This window comes from Manis javanica, chromosome 8 (genome assembly GCF_040802235.1).
Source record: "Manis javanica isolate MJ-LG chromosome 8, MJ_LKY, whole genome shotgun sequence".
Lineage (NCBI taxonomy): Eukaryota > Metazoa > Chordata > Mammalia > Pholidota > Manidae > Manis > Manis javanica.
In genome coordinates, this window is record NC_133163.1 from 11,714,547 (window position 1) to 11,731,700 (window position 17,154).

Genomic DNA, 17,154 nt, shown 5'->3' on the forward strand with positions numbered 1-17,154 from the left:
CCAGCAGAATCCAAACATCCTGCCCTGCATCCTTGCTGCATCTGCATGGGCCACTGCTTCGCCTACAATGCCCTTCTCCTCATTACTGTGGAAATCCTTCCCACTTCTGAAGCCAGGACCAAATGCCACCTCCTCCATGAAGCCTTCCTGGACTTCTCCTTAAGAGAGACGCTCCCTGCCTCCTTTCAGCTCCTCAGTCCTTTATGCTGAGCCCCTTCCACCCTGCCTACAGGCCAAGACCATGACTCTCACTCACCTCTGTGTCCTTGGGGAGACACATAACCTCACGGGGCACCTCTACTCTATGTGGTCTTGTGCCACCAGCCACACTCTTCCACAGGGTTCTGTCAAACCCAGAGAGTCAGAGGGCTCAGCTCCATTGCTGTGACCAAGCTCTCACATCAGCGGGCATGCAAGGTGGGTGTTCCATAAGGGCCAGGTGACTGTGTTCCCTGGGCACCTCCTCTGAAGAAGCGACAGGCTGCTCGAACGGCTGAACCCTTAGCATGGTGCCCCAGGGGCCCTGAGGTCTGAGCCTCCTGCCCTGCCCTCCCCATCTGTCATTTCCTGATTCTGTTCCTTATGCTCTTTCTCTGGCTCGGTTCTCCAACAAGTGTTTGGATGGAGGTGTGCACATGGCTTGATCTGAGTGGGGCAAAGGGTGGAGTGGGGAACAAGGGGAGATAGGGAGGGGAGACCTTTGCAGATTTTTTGCCAGATCACCTGCTGCCTACAGGACCCAGCTAAAAAGCAGCTAGTCCCTGCTCTGTGCTCAGCAGCAGGATGAGACAGCGGGGAAGTGCCTGCCTCTGACAACCCATGTCCCCAGCTGCAAACGTCACAAGCATGTGGCTTCAAATAGCTGAGAGCTTTCCCTGGGACGGAGTGTGGCAAGGCCTGGAGCAGTCTGCACATAGTAGGTGCTGAGGACAGAGGTAGAAGCCAAGAGTAAGGCAGAGTAGAGAGAGACTGGGGTCATGTACCTGAGGAGAAAACATCAGTCTACAAAAGCTGGGACACAGGGCCTTCCCTGCCACTGGGGCTCAGCACCCTCCTGGGGCACATGTCCCATGTCCCCACCTGGAAACGGCCGCTGCAGCTCACTGTGGGAAATGCTCCCTAACCAACCAGGCATGGCTTAGCTGCTAATGGTCTTGCTGCGGAGCCAGAGGTCCTGCATGATGACTACAGGCTGCAGGCATTTCCTCCTGCCAAGTCTGGGGCAGGAGGCCACCTGCCGACTCTAACCTGGGGACTTCAGAGCCAGGCTTTGCGGTGGCTCCTCTAAGTGCTTGGCCTGACAATCTTCCCTGCCAGAGTGCTCCCCACTCCAGTCCTTCTTGGCCTGGCGCCTGACATGCCACATGCCTGTGGTCACCCCCAGCGCTCTCCCAGGCTCGGCTGGGGGATCCCAAGTCCCTCCCGTGTACCTCACAGATCTTCTCCAGAGAAGGAACAAAGAAGTCGTCGCACACGATGGCCAGGGCGTAGAACATGTACAGAGCCTGTGAAGGAGATGCAGAGACAGTGTCAGTGAGCGCCCCTGTACCGAGGGGGCCTGGGCAGGCATCATCATGCCCTGGACGAATGGGGCAGAGGCAGGTGGGCAGAGAGGGACACAAAGGAAGACTCTAGCGCCACACAGATTTGCTCCTTCAATCCCCTGACAGATGGGGAAACTGAGGCCCAGAGAGGAGAAATAACTTGCTGAGTAGCAAAAGGAACCAAAGCTCAGGCCACATGGCCTGTGTTCCTTCCTCTCGTCTTAAAGCAGCAGCTCTCTCCCCTGCACCAGAGAAGGCCCTTGAAAGGCAACGTCTAATCTTTAGGGCCAGAAAGCAAAGCATTTAGAATCACCATTTTAAGAATTTAAAATAATAATAATCCTAATTTTCACCTTTAGTTTTACTGAAGGCACCACTTCCTTGTTACCAGCCGCCCACCCCTGCCAAAACAAACAGCAATTGGAGAGCCAGCATTGCCTGCACATGACCTGATATCAGCACAGGTTCAAATGCACACGCATTTACATTGGGAGGTTTGACAACAAAGAGCCCAGGCTCTAACGCTGATTCTGGGCCTTATGTGCCATGTGACTTTGAATAAGTCACATCTCTAGGTCTCAATTTCTTCATCTGTGTAATGACAGAATAAAAGCAGATCAGTCGTTTTAAAGTGGTTTTATACACAGAACTCCTCCCTATCCTGTCCATCCAACATGGTTTTACTGACTCGTCCCATGAGCCAGATGCTGTTCTAGGCATCAGGGATACACGATGAGGATGCCAGGGAAAGCCTCTGCCGCTAGTAACTTACCTAATTGGGGGGCAAATAAATAGGTAAATAAACTATCTATAACTGCCAGGAAACTGCAAGTGTAAAGGTCCTGAGGCAGGAGCATGTTTGGTGCATTTGAACAACAGCAAGGTCACTGGTGCACGTAGAACAGTATGAGAGTGAAGTGGGAAATAGGGAATGTGAGGCTAGGGGGAGAAGCAAAGACCAGGACCTATGGAAAGGAGACAGCTTTTTATGTTAAGGGGTGGTGGAAACCACTTTCTTCAAAAACAAAGGGATTTGGATGCTCTGTTTGCAACAGCAGGATAGTCTGGGTTGCTTCAGCTAAAACAGTGTGACTCTGACAACTTCACGATTAAGGAAAAACAAAGTGGAAGATACATCAGCTGTAGCCAAGGCATCTGAGGCAGGTGTCTCCTGGAGTCCAGGCATGGCTGTCCCTGGATTTGACTCATCTTTTGGGGAGGAAGAAAAAGAAACAAATATTACCAGTGTGGGTAAAAGGGAGAGAGCAAGGAGGGAGAGACCCTCCCACAAATCTCAGGTTTCTGACTTGAGTTCACACTCCTGGGAATGCCCCCTGACATCATCTCCCCAGCAGAGGGTGTCCTGTGTGGCTGGAGGGCCTCTGGCCACGCTGACAGCCTCAGGAACACTGGAGAGAAAAGGAGGCCAAGATGGCACCCCAATTCCTGTCGCTCGGGCCAGGAAGTTCTCAGAAGCTTCCAGTGCTATAGACAAAAGGTGGCTCTAAAGCTCAAGCATCTCTTGCTTTAAAGGAGTCACCAAACTTTTTCTTAAAGGGTCAGAGAGTAAATATTTTAATCTCCACAGACACACACACACTGTCACCAGGACTCTGCTGCAGAAGAGCAGCCACGGAATGGGTATGGCTGAGGTCCAAGAGAACTATTTATAAAAATAGGAGGTAGGCTGGATGTGGCCCTCCATCCATAGTCTGGTGACACCTGATCTAAAGGGTTCCTGACGTGCTCTCAGATTCAGGAAAAAAAAAAAAGGTTTTATCTCAGCAAGTCAAGACCTTTAATAAGGCAGAACAACACAACCGTGAGGCTATTTCACCAAGCCCACACCCTCTCAGTGAGCGGGGAGGGCATGGGGAAGTCAGAAAGACGAGCAAGATAACTCCGTCACAGAAATAAGACACAGGCCCGCCATTCAAAATCTGCCTACAACCATCATTTCATTAATGTTTTATCCTGTTAATTAAAACGTCACTCATTTGTCATTCTCAGGAGGCTACCTGTGTGAGAATCCAGCTTTCACTTCCTTACTTATCTCTTGCAAGAACTAATACTTCATTGGGATAAATATATATGCAAATGGTGCTGGGCAGCTGGGAATTGTAATCAGGAAGAAAATTTGCTGTGGTTGATCGAAAGCAGAAAAGCAGACTATGACCCCCTTCATTTCCCTGTGCCAGACAACAGAGGTGGCAAACTTTCTGCAAAGGGACAGACAGGAAGTATTTTTGGCTTTGTGGACCTGTAGCTTATGTCACCACTACTGAGCTCTGCCACGGATACACAGAAGCAGCTGCAGATAATATAGAAATGAATGGGCATGGCTGTGTTCCAATAAAACTTTATTGACAAACACAGGCAGTGAATACAGGGTATAGTCTTCCTACCCATCAGAGAACAGCGGTTCTTACCTATAATTTTGGTTTGAACCCACTATTCCTTTTGGTACTTGAACTCTACCATTGTCAGCAAGGCCCACTGAAGTAGAGAGGGAGGTTTGAGAAGAAGTGCATTCACATTTTAAACTATTGTTATGTCAAGGTGGTAAAACTGGGAGCGGGGGGGGACCATGATGGTAAGCACATGTAGAGCCTTTATGATGTGCCATGCAGTGTCTGATGCACTTCACTCACATTTGTTCATGCTGATATGTCTAGGAAAGATGCCATCACTCCCATTTTATAAAAGCAGGCAATGAAGCACAAAAGACTTGAATTCTTGTCTTGGCTCTTGGACCGCCAGCCGTGTGACACTGAGCAAGTCACCTAATACCTTTAAGACTCCATTTCTTTGTGGTTAAAATGGGTCCAGGATCTGTTCTCCTCACAGGGCTCTTACAAGGACTGGACGAGGCCTTTGACTCACTGTGGTTCTGCCATGCTTGGCAGACAGGCTTCACGGGCCTGAAGTCTAGGACCGTCCCCTACCCCACGAGGGCCACTTACACCGAGGATGTGCAGCAGGACGGCTCCGTGCTGGCGCTCCTTATTGGAGAAGAGGTCTGTGGGGAACTCATGAATCGCTGGAAGACAAGAAGACACGACAGAGTGTCAGTCATCAGAGGGCCTCCTGACCAGCCCCCCTTGAAGTCTGACATGGGAGAGTGCCGCCCAGCTTCAGACTGCCCATGGAGGAGGCCAGCTGCTTCTCCTCAGTCCAAGGCAGATCTGTGCTCTGAGGAAGACATTGCTGGACACTGAATTACCCACAAATATGCTAGGACCTTAGAGTTGATGTTTTACATATCCCTTGCAATTTTTTGTTGAAGTATGAAACACTTCACACTAACAAGGATGGTTGTAATTAAAAAGATAATAGCAAGTGTTCTTAAGGATTTGGAGATACTGGAACTCTCATACCCTGCTGGTGGAGATGTAAAATGATGCAGCCACTTTGGAAAATCGTCTGGCTGTTCCTCAAAAGGTTAAACACAGACTTACCATGTGAGCCAGCAATTCTATTCCTAAGTAGCTACCCAAGAGAAATGAAAATGTGCCCACACAAACCTTGCATGCAGATAGACACAGCAGTATTAACAGCTAAAACAAGGAAACAAAGCAAACATCTACCAGCTAGTGAACAGATAAAAGGAGATACAGCCATACAATGGAACATTATTGGCAATAATGGTATGTTATAGCATAGTGGAACCTTGAAATCATTCTGCTAAGTGAAAGACACCATTCACAAAAGAACACATATTGTATGATTCCATTAATAGAAACGGAACAGGCAAATCTAACGAGACTGAGGCAGATCGGTGGCTGCCTAGCGCTAGAAGGGATGGAGCTTTGGGAGATGACAGCTAAGGGGTACAGGCTTCTTTTTGGGGTAATGAAAATGTTCTAGTCTGTGGTGATGTTCGCACAACTCTAAAAATGCAAAGAGCCGTTGAATTGTATACTTTAAATAGGTGAATTGTATGGTATGTGAAGTAAATCTCAATAAAACTGTTTCCCCAAAAAAGTATTCAAAAGCCAGAAGACACCAAAGAGAAAAATCAAGTGAAGGTTCCTTCTTTGTCAAAGAACTCTGATCACATTCCTAGCAGACAGCTTCCCAAGTGGTTTCAATATATACTTGGATCTGCTCCAAAATGCAATTAATGGTCAGCCCTACTCAGGAGGCCAGGCTCTGAAGTCCCACTGCTGGATTTAGGTCCTGGCCCTAATATTACAGGCTGTGTTTACAGGGACATGTTCCTTCACCACTTTGTGCCTCAGTTTCTTCATTAATAAAATGGTGGTGGGACTGATTTTAAAAACATGCCTTACTTTTAAAGCATTTCAAGGTTGTGGTGAGCTTCAAACTTGCCTGCCTAGGACTCTGGAATATTCTTTCCTTGCTACTGCCAAGTCAGAGCTAAGAAGCAGGTTCCGTGAAGGCAAGGGGGTGGGTTTGTCCCCTCCCACTGGCGTCCTTTCTGGCAGCCCCCTGCAGAGCTCAGGGACAGACCTTTCCCTGCAAAGCCCTTCCAGCTGGTCCCAGCCCCACCAGCCGCTTCTCTCAAACTCTCCGCCCACCCATATTGAATCTGTCACTCCAAATGGGAAGGCTGAGATCCCAAAGAGGTCAGGTGACATAAGCCGGGTTAGGGATGGCACTGCTGGCACTAGAAAAAACTCCTGCCCTCCGGCTGAGTGCTCTTTCAGGAGAGGCAGGCAGAGCACAGAAAATGATCAGTGAGAGGTCATGCTCAAGGTCAATCTCAGAGCAAGACCAAAGGCCGAGGCGGAGCAAGGGAGGGGAGGAGGGCTGAGTGCATCCATCCTTGCCCCCTTAGCCCCTGGACCCCTCAGGCCCACTTGGGTGCCAGGGGTGCTTCCATGGGCTTACTGACATCTTAGGTCAGAGAACCATGTCCTTTGGCCCCAAGAATGCCCTTCCCGGGGCAGGCATCCCCATTCCTGTTAAGCCCTCACTGTCCTGCACAGTGGACAGACCCGTGAGGTGTACAGTCCTCTGCCCTGGGAATCAGACACTCAGGTCAGGTGTCATCCTTGCACCCCTAGTGGTCTGAGCAGCTCCCTTGCGTTTTTGGCTTCAGGATGTCACAGAGACTGGAGGACTGATTTCTTCTCACCCTTGTTCAAAATGACCGATGGGTAAGTACTTCGTGAATGTCACTCTGCAGACCCCCCTCACACACTCCCATGTCCCATGTCCTCATCACATCAGCTAGACCAGAAGTTTCTAGAAGGCAGGAGCCCACATTGCCCTGTATTACATTCTTAGTGCCTTGGCCAGGCCTGACATATAGTAGGTTATCCACAGACCATAACAGTTGTTTAATTAAACAATAGTAAATACTATCAAAAATAACCATCTGTATCACCTCATCTTATTGGAATACCTTTATCACCCTTGCAAACCCCTTAAATACCTAGAATGACACATGGCTTATAGTGAGTGCTTGATAAATGCTTATAAATAAACTTCCAGGACAAAAATTTCTTCTCTGCAAATACAGTTTGGATCTAGAAGTGATGGTTTCTCTCTTAGCTGTAAACTTTTCTGTTTTTTAAGATCAGATTCTTCCAACAAGACATAGAAAATGTCAGCTCCCCAGACACCCAGGAAATGCCCCCACTTTAAAACAAGCAGCATTTAATGAAATATAGATCCTTTCACTTCTCTGGGTCTTGTTTTTTTTCTCTAATCAAACTTCTTTAATAGAATTGCTGCTGTCAGTTCAAGGGCAGAGGCCTGCTTCAAGGTTTGTCAGTTCAGAGATGGAGAATTATAAAGGCATCCCCATAGCCAGGATCTTGTGTTCAGAGAAATGTCTGGAATATTTCAGCACAGATCAATAGATATTTCTGCTGTGAGAATTTGAGACAGTTTCTGATTCTCCAACCCAGTGTCTTGAAAGCTGGTGACTTATCCCATCCTATGAATTCTCTGAAAATTAGAAGAAAGCAATGCTGCCTTTCTGCTGTGAGGACATATGCTCTGGGCTCTAGCAGGGAGGGGATGTGGGTTATAAATGGCTTTTACCTTGGTGGGAACAGGCCTTTACTGGTTCAGCCACAGCACCTTACTCTGCGACCTTGTGCATGTGCTGGAGGACTGCTGGGAGCAAGTACCGTCCATGGCCTTAGTGTTGCCAGCAAAGGCAGGAAACCAGCAGAGCTACAAGCTGCTGATGCCCCTCACTGTGCCCACCCAAGTCTCCTGGACATATCCTGAGCCCATGAGGCAGACAGTTTTCCAGATGGGGCTTGTGGGGGGGAAGTGACCAGCTCAGGGACCCCAGTCCAATAAGCCAGGACGGACAGTAGGACCCTGCATTCCTCATCCAGGGCTAGAAGCTACCTCTAACACCAATGAAAATCACACTGTATAGGAAGATGAAGATCTCAACAGGAGTCCTGGCCCCACTTCCCACAAGTCTGTGGGACCCTGGCTGAGTCACTGAACCTCTCTGTCCCTTTATTTCCTCAGCGGCAATCTGCTGCCACACAAAGTGGTGAAATAGTCACCATTACTGTGTGTGGCATGCGCTGGCATGGACATCAAGGGCTGCAAGCAGGCAGATGGCCACCTGCCCTCCCCAGTTGGTGCTGGAAGCTGGGACCAGTCCACTCCAGCTCCGAGTCAACTCCCCGAGAAACTGGCTTAAGGGGGTACAGACCACAGAGCACAGCACAGCAGCAGGAACTCTGTCCCTCCCACCTTTGTCACCACCAGCAACATCTCTAACTGCAGACAGCCCATGCAGCTGCCCAGGCCATTGTCTCTAGAAGCAGATGCTGCAGGTTTCAGGAAGGGCCTCTGCCCTTTATTACCTGCATGACCTTGGCAAGTTGCATAACAGCTCTGGCTGTTACCTCCCTGTAGACAGGGATCACTAAGGAACCTGCCTGCGGGTTGCTGTAAGCATTAAGTGATACACATAATGTATGCACAGCACTTGGCCCGGTTAGCTGCAGACACTCTGAGGATTTAACTGACAGACTCCGTCCTCCAGCTAAATCCCCTCCCACTGTTCGGAGGATGAGCTTTGGCCCGTGAAAGAAGAAGAGATGACAAACCCAGGTCGGTGGTGAAGAGCTGGAGCGAGTCAGCCACTAGAGGGTCTGGTGCTGTTGCCGCTTAATCCCAGCTTCTCGAGAAAAACTACCCTTGCGGGCTTGCCGGGATCAGGAGCCCCCAGGTCACGTTCAAGGGCATGATGCTTGCATGTCTGAGAGGGACTGAGCCTGCCCAGTCTGCTCAAATCCCCACCAGGGATGAGGGAGGAATCCACAGGACCCTGCCCATGGGCGTGCCGCCCACCCGACCTCCCCCAGGTCAGTAGCCCTGGTCTTGGCTCCCTTCTCACCATCCCAGCAAGCTTCTCCCTGCCTCTTGATCATTTACTTGTGTGACCCCCACCAGCCCCCAAGGGCATGTCTGTGAGGCTCAGCACCTGCACACAGTAAATGCTCCTGAACTTCAAATTGACTTGCATTTTTTCAGGATCAGGTATTTGTCATCCTGATATCCTGCTGCTTTCTAAATAATCTTGGCTTTATCTGAAAGTGAGATCACCCTCCAAGATGAATTGCTGCTAGGCCTGAGGATCTCACAGATGCATCAGGACCTCTCTTCCACCCATTCCCAGAGAGCCCGACCCTCTGAATGGGTGCTCAGTAAATGCTTGTGGAACAAGTTAATATGTTTTGAGAACCAGCAGTATTCCCGCTTGATTTCTTTGACTCCACATTTTCCCCCTTTGCCCGGTCTCCTTTAGAGGGCCCCCTCTTTCATAGGACCTCAAAAGCTGGGGTCTAAGGGCTTTGCCCTGAACCCTCTTCACCACCTACACTGTGCCCTGGTGACGTGGCTTAGACTTTCTAATCTCCCCAGACTTCTCCCAAATACAGATCTGTCCTGAGCTCAGACCTGCGGAACCCAGAGTCATTGGATATCACTTCACGGCCACCCGATACGTACCGTAAACCTATCCCCAGCTAAAGGCCCACCATCCAGGTTGGTCTGCATGGAAGAAATGTTGGTGCTGTCCTCGATGACCCCTTCCTCCCTCACACCCCATGCTGGGTGGACAGGCCAACTGACACTCGGTGTCCATTCTGACTCCCTTCCATGAACCTTCCTGTGGGGACACTGGACGTGGGTGTGTGCGCCGCATGGTCATATGTGCCGGCCTGCTTCCTGTTCTGTGCAGCCTGGACTACCCTGCAGCCCGGGCTCGAGAGGAGTGGATTCTGCCAGCCTAGGGGCCTCCGAGAGCGACAAGGTGGTTCTTACAGAGATGTGAGTGCTGAGAGGCTGTCCTGGCAATAAAATCCACTTCCTTATTCCCACACAGGATGTTTGAATTTGATCATTCCACTTCCAACTCCTGTTCCTTTAGCCCTTCTTACAAATTTGCAAGCGCCTAATTCTCTGAATTAAATTCCTTTCTGTTTAAAATACTGAGAATGGCTTCTCTTTCCTACTCTGAAAGCTGATATATTCTGCCCCTTTTAAGCCAATGCTCATGGTCCCAGTGACCTTACCTTCTACATAGTTCTCGAGTCCCCCTGCCTCCGCCTCTCCGGCTCCCCCACCTGCATCATCATCTCTTGGTGGACCGCTGCATCAACCTCCTTATCTACGTTTTTGATCCACTCCCGTTTTTCACACAGCAGCCAAGTAAGCTTTTCCACATGCACACATGGCTTAAAACTCTTCAAGGTCTTTCAAGTGCTCTTAGGATAAACGTCCAAAACCCTGTCAATGCCCCATATGGTCTGGCCCTGACAATTTCCTCAGTCTCCTCATGCCACCTGTCCCACCACCAAGCTGGCTCTGCTCTGGCTGCAGTGGTCAAACCTGTGAGCTGCCAGCTCCAGGCACAAGGTAGGTGTTCGGAAAATGCCTGTTGAGTGAATGAGTATTTGGCCTTCTGCCACCTTTTGACACAAACCCAAGAGCCACTAGCGTGAACTCTGCTCAAAAGGACGTCCAGGATGGCCTGGCTGGCTCTGCTTTCTCAGCTCCAGCTTCCCAAACTGCTGCTTGGATGCTGAACCATGACCCTTTCCAGAAGGCAAGTGGCAAGTGTTTGATGAGATGTGTTTCCATTAGATAGTGATCTTTCTTAAACCTTTCAATTAGCCGATTCTCTTTGGAGATTATAAATTGTGAATTGAATTTTTCAAAAAGGAAAAAATTGCCTCAAAACATGCCATTCTCTCCTTGCTTTCTACCTTAGTTAAAAATAACCCCCCATTCTAAGCCCTGACGTGTATTCTGAAACTATGAACATGAGACTGGGAAGTAGTTTAAATAGCTTCAGATTTCTAGCTTTTCAACTTGAGTGTTTCAGAAACCACCCAAGTGCCAGAAACCCAAAGCAAAAAAAAAAAAAAAAACACAACCATGATTTCCTCCCCACAGTTCTATGGTTTAAAATATCTTAGCTAAGAATGTTATACCTTTCATGGGCAAGAGTTGCAATGTCTAGGTTTTATAGCATCACCCTCATGTCCCAGTCAAGAGTAAAAATAATTAAATTAAATCATTGGTTTAACAAACATCCAAAGGAGTTTAAGATCCTATCTTTCCTTCAGTACGTTCCAAAAGAGGTTAAGTACCATGAAAAATAAAAATACGGATGGCAGATGGAACAGCAGGACTGCCCTCTCCAGGAGTAACCACAGTGGGATTTTATGGCAGGAAGAGGCTCCAGATGCTACATGGCCTAGTTGTCCTCCACTCAGGAGAGAGCAGGGGCCTATCAACATCACTGGGACCGCACGTGCTAAGGCACTGCTGCCGTCCCCACTTCTCTCCCTGCCCTGATGTTGGACATCCTTGTCCTGCCCACTGAGAACACTTAACCTCCCATTTTAAAGGGGAGAAAGAACAAAGAGGTCAAGCGCTTTATATCACAGCTAGTTAGCAACAGAGTTAAAAGCCCAAATATACAGACAAGGGCCAGACCAAAATATGACAATAGAACTCGGCTCCATAACGTCTGCAACAGCCAGTCCAGGAAGCCTGACCACAGCTGGCCCAGACGGTCAGGACTTGATCAGTGAGGGCCAGCTTCCCGACTGTTTGTCCCCAGTTTTGATTCAAGGCCAACCAGAAAAGCAAAATATGCTTCCTGTAATGGGCTGAATAGTGTTCCCCTAAAATTCCTGTCTATCAGGAACCTTAGAATGTGCCCTTCTTTTGAAATAAGGTGTATCAGTCTGCTGGGGCTGCCATAGCAAAATACCATAGATGGAGTGGTTTCAACAGAAATAGTTTTTCTCATGGTTCTGGAGGCTATTAGTCCAAGATCAAGTTGCCAGCAGGGTCGGTTTGTAGTGAACCCCTTCTTCCTGGCCTGTGGACAGCTCTCTTCTCGCTGTGCCCTCACATGGCCTCCTCTGTGGGCGTGCAGAGAATGAGCTCTGGCATCTCTTCCTCTTCTCTAAGGACGCAAGTCCTACAGATTTAGGGTCCCACCCATGCAACCTCATCTAACCTTAATTATACCTCCCTGAAGGCCCCATCTCCAAATACAGTCACATGGGCTGTTAGGGCTTCAGCACACACATGCTGTGGGGGGACATAATTCAGTCTATAATGTAAGTCTAGAACATTACATCTTTGTAGACATAATTATTTAATGTAAAATGAGGTCAGGTGGATTAGGTGGTCCCCAAGTCCATTGACTGCTGTCCTCGTGAGAAGAGGGAAGAACACACAGAGACACAGAGAAGTGGCCATATAATGACCTTGGAGACTGGAGTGATGTGTCTACAAGCCGAGGAACACCAAGGATTGCTAGCAGCCACCAGCATCTGGGACAGAGACAAGGAAGAGACTGTCTCAGAGCCCCAGGAGGGACCATATCTGTGGATACCTTGATCTAACTTCTGGCCTCCAGAGCTCTGGGAGAATACATTTCTGCTGTTTTGGGTGCCCCAACTTGTGGTAATTTGTTACAGCAGCCCTAGGAAGCTAATGCTCCCCAAACCAATGGCATCAAACGTCCTACTTCTAATACGCCTGCCCCAGCGTCCCCAGGCCAACCTCCCGCCAGGGCGCACTGGAAGCCAAACCTTTTCACTAGAGCACCTCTCTGCTTCCCCACCGGCCTTGGTGTCTCTGTCAATGATGAGTGGTGGCTGCTGACTCCCTGAAGGAGTGTCAGGGATTTGTTCTCTTTTGGGTGGCCTCTGTTTACTTCCACAGTTGGCGACAGCCTTTAGTTGTGTCTGTATGTCCCTCTCCCACACTGGGCTGAGCGCTCTCAGAGCGCTGCAGAGACAACCCGTGCATCCCTGTATCAGCCCCACTGCAGCAGGTGGCGTCCAGCTGGGGGATTTGACAGAGAAGGCCCCCAATACATCTGAAGGGAATTAGTGACCAAGGTTCCTGTCCACAGCATACCCACCATGCTCTGGGTCCCTCACCAATGGGTACCACACAGTACTGTGCAGTTTAGAAAGGACAGTGATTATTAGGTAAACCCTTTCTATTTGGAAAAATAGGTGCAACTTTTTTTAGCATGATATAATCCTTTATGTATAAAACAAATAGCAAATAAACAGGGCTTACTATGTGCCAAGCACTCTGAGTACTTGATATAGACTATTTCACTTAATCCTCACAACCAGTCTATGAAATATTATCATTAGCCCCATTTTACAGATGGCAAACTAGGGCACAAAGAAGGTTAAGTAATTTGCCCCAAGTCAAACAGCAAATAAGGGGCAGAGCTGAGACTGAAGCCTGGGTCATTCAGCTCTACATAGCACTTGACTGTATATCAGGGGTCAGAAAATGTTTCTTCTCCTTGACACACTTCTCATTTGGCATGTGTTCTAAAGGTGTCATTTAAAATCTGGTGGGAAAAACCATACCTGTGTAGATGTTTATTACCTCTCATGGCAAAATTACTGGTAGTCACTAACTGTCCAGAAATAGGGAAATGGGTAAGTAGTTGTACTCCACTCCACCAGTCCCTTCACAAACATTTTCTGGCACCTACCATGCGTTGACACTGTTCTATATCCTGGAATATTTCAGTGAACAGGACAGGGAAAAGCCCTTGTCCCTATGACACCTTTCACACAGAGTATGACTGAAAATGGTAAAGACACTAGATGCAGAAAAAATCTAATCACACATGAAAAAAAGTAACACACATAATCACTTGTGGGTTGTTTGCAGCTATGAATGAGCAATGAAAAGAACTGGAAAGAAAGACACCAAAGTCATTACAGTTGTTGTAGCAGGTGGAGGAATCCTAAATCACTTCCCCTTCCATCGCCTCTTTTTCCAAATGCTGCATAACATGGTTATATTGTTTTTACACTACAAATATTTTAGTCCATTTACTATGATTTATCAGTTAAGATTGAAGCTTAAAAGCATGGTGTGTGAAAGAAGCCAGCATAAAAGAGTGCAAACGTCATTCATACACGGCCCAAGCAGTCAGCACTAAGCTCGGTCACAGAAATCAGACCCTCTGGCTGGGGCAGGGGCTGGTTGGAGAAGGGCACCAGGAACTTTCCAGGTGATGGCCATCTCCTAGATCTTGACCAGGTGGTGGTCACATGGTTGTGTACATTGGTCACAATTCAAGCTGTACACTTAAAAGTATTTTCTTGTATTTAAGTTACATGTCAATAAACAGAACCTCACTGAACTCTCACAATGTAGAAAAAGGACAGCATATTTATTATCACTGACAAACAAAAATGGTCCCCACTGTTTCCCCTGTTGTCATAGCTTTCATGGCATGGAGGGACAAGTAATAAGCACCTGGATTCACACACATGGAAGGACACGCATCAGCCACCACCACGCCTCCCCCAGAGGAGACCTGGGGATGGGGCTGGATCCGGTCCTCCCTGCTGCTTCACAGGCCAGCTCATCTTTAGAGGTCACAGCTCACCTGAAGAAGCAGGGAGAAAGAGCTCTGTCTGGGGTGATCTACTCTCAGATGGTTTCATCCCAACAGGCACCCTGCATCCCAGGGAACAAACGAGACTTCCCTGGCAGCTGAGCCACTATCACTGACGTCAAGAACAGAGCCCACTTTACTTGGGGACCAGGCCCCACACTTGCCCTGTGCTCTATGCTGGCAAAGGTAGGTGCAAGACTCAATTAGGCCAACCTTGATTCAACCTGTCTGATCAACCTGAAGACACAATTACTCATTGGCTGGACCATACAGCAAAAGGCTGTGAAATGTCCCTGGGATGAACCTCTACACTGTGGGCTCTCGTCAGAAAGGATCATTTCTGCTGTAAATCACTGATGTATCTCTGGCACTTACACCAGAACCTGGCACATCGTAGGCATATGTATTGGTTTCCTGTGGCTGCTATCGCAAAGTGCCACATCCCAGGTGGCTTAAAACAATACAAATGTATTCTCTCACAGTTCTGGAGTCTGGAGGTCTGAGGTCAAGGCATTGGCAGGGTCAGTTCTTTCTGGACACTCAGGAAGAACCCGTTCCATGCCTCCCTCCTAGCTACTGTGACAGCCGGCAATCCTTGGCATTCCTTCACCGGTAAACGCCTGGCTCCAATCTCTGCCTCCATCATCACGTGGTCTTCTCCTCTCTCTGTGTCTTCACATGGCATTCTTATGAGGACACCAGTCACTGGATCCAGGACCCATCCTGCTCCAGTATGACCTCATCTTGACTAGTATGTCTGCAAAAACTCTACTTCCAAATAAGGTCACATTCACAGATACCATGGGTCAAGATTTCAACATATCTTTTGGGGTGGGAGGCATAAGTCAACACACAACAGCACTCATATTGGTTGAATTGATTAGCCCTTTATCTATGGAGCACAGGCATAGAAAACAATTCCACATTAACGAGTTCCTAAGAAAACATAGTAATGGTCGCTATTGCCCAAGATGGTCCTGATTCACATCTGCTATCCAGAATGATTAATAGTGTCGCCTTCACTCTCAAAAGTGTGCCAGTTTGGAAGATAAAGTTCATGGCCACTCCACTCATTAGGAATTCAATGACCTGAGTAAAAAGTAATGCCAATTAACCAAGAGAGTTCAAATTAACCTATGCCAATATTCCAGGAAAGACCTCCTTTTCTTCCATGTGGACACCTAGTGCTTTCTTGTCCTAGACAGCCTCCAGCTCAACAAGGACAGTGAATACTTGGGGGGAGGTAGATGCTGGGACACAGTTTGTGAGCTTAGGTGTGCCTCCTCCCCAGCGACACTCAGAGCTAAGGGAGGATGGAAGATGTACCAAGAGTGAGTGGTCCAGGCTCCCCACTAGCCAGTGAGAGACCTGGAGGAAAGTCAGAATGTCCCTCCCTTCACTTCTGACGTGTTTGTTCCTGAGGGCAAGGCTGGGCTGTAAGCTGGATGTGATGGTTAACTTCACTGAGCAACTTGGCTAGTCTACGGTACCCAGTCATTTAATCAGACATGAATCTAGGTATTTCCATGAAGGTATTATGTAGATGTGCTTAACATTCACCATAAGCTAATTTTAAGTAAAAGAGATTGTAAAGGAATTCTGGGAAGATAGCAGAACAGAAGATTTCTACAATCATCTCCGCCCAAGTATACACTAAGACAAATGATACATGTAATATAACTCTGAAAACACCCTGAAGACCAGCAGGACAGATCTTCCACAGCTAAAAACAAAGAGAAGGCCACATCAAGAAGCGTAAAAGGGGCAGGGACATTGTCTGGATCCACACTCTTTCCCCTACCCTCACCCCAGCTCACAAGTGGGAAGAAGGGAGGCACAAAGGGGCAAAGGCATAAAGCCCTACACCTGGCACCCCTGGCCCTGGGGATCGGCACCAGAAAGACAAACCCTCATAATGCCTGGCTTTGAAAATCTGCAGGCCTTAACTCTGGGAGAGCCAGAGGGCTGTGGGAGGCTGAGTCTCAACTCTTGGAAGACTGGCATGCTATGTCAATTGGTCTGAGACCCAGCACAGAGCAGCAGTTTGAAAACATCTGGGCCATATGTGAAGGAGATTACTGACTAACATTGAGGGGTGTGCGGGAGGGGCAAGGATCTGCAGGAGCTTTACCTGGGAGAGGAGGGGCTGGCAGGCACTATTTTTCTTGCCCTCCTTTCAGCTTAGCTGGCCAGATGCTTGTGGGAGTTCTGACACTCTCCATCTACCATACTAGCACCACTTGTCTGCCCCAGCATTCCCTTGTGAACTTGCCCCAGCACACACCCCTCTGAAGTGATTCCCACCCTGACACACCTGGTAGACAGCCCCAGCCAGGACTGTGCCCCTCCAGAGCAACTCCTGCCCTGGGGAAGGGAGGAGCCAGTCCCACCCACCAGCATGCCCACAGCAGATACAGCTGGGCCCCTCAGGCAGCCACCGCAGGAGTAAGCCCTCCTCTCCGGTACCCCTTCAGTAATCTGGCTGACCATTGCAAGGGCTGGCCCTGTGTGCCAGTGCACCCACACTAGCTGCAGCCAAGCCTTTAAGGCAGCTGCACCAGGAGCGAGCCTTGAACACCACTGCATTCACAGCAGCCGAGACTGGTCACTGCTGACAGCCAGCAGTGGGCCAGCCCTGCCCACCAGTATACTTGCAGACAACCAACAGACACAGCTGACCTACCAATATATAGAAAC

The 17,154-nt window shown here is 48.7% G+C and overlaps 1 protein-coding gene across 7 annotated transcripts in view; it reads right to left on the bottom strand.

The window, feature by feature from the left end:
• Positions 1-17,154, bottom strand: part of SLC24A4 (solute carrier family 24 member 4) — a 166,065-nt gene that overhangs the window by 53,025 nt on the left and 95,886 nt on the right. For all 7 annotated transcript variants that reach the window (XM_073241944.1, XM_073241943.1, XM_073241942.1 and 4 more), the window contains 2 exons: positions 4,508-4,584; positions 1,431-1,505 (listed from right to left, as the gene is read on the bottom strand). In XM_073241944.1, coding sequence (XP_073098045.1) covers positions 1,431-1,505; positions 4,508-4,584 — 152 coding nt within the window. The remainder of the gene's footprint in view (positions 1-1,430; positions 1,506-4,507; positions 4,585-17,154) is intronic.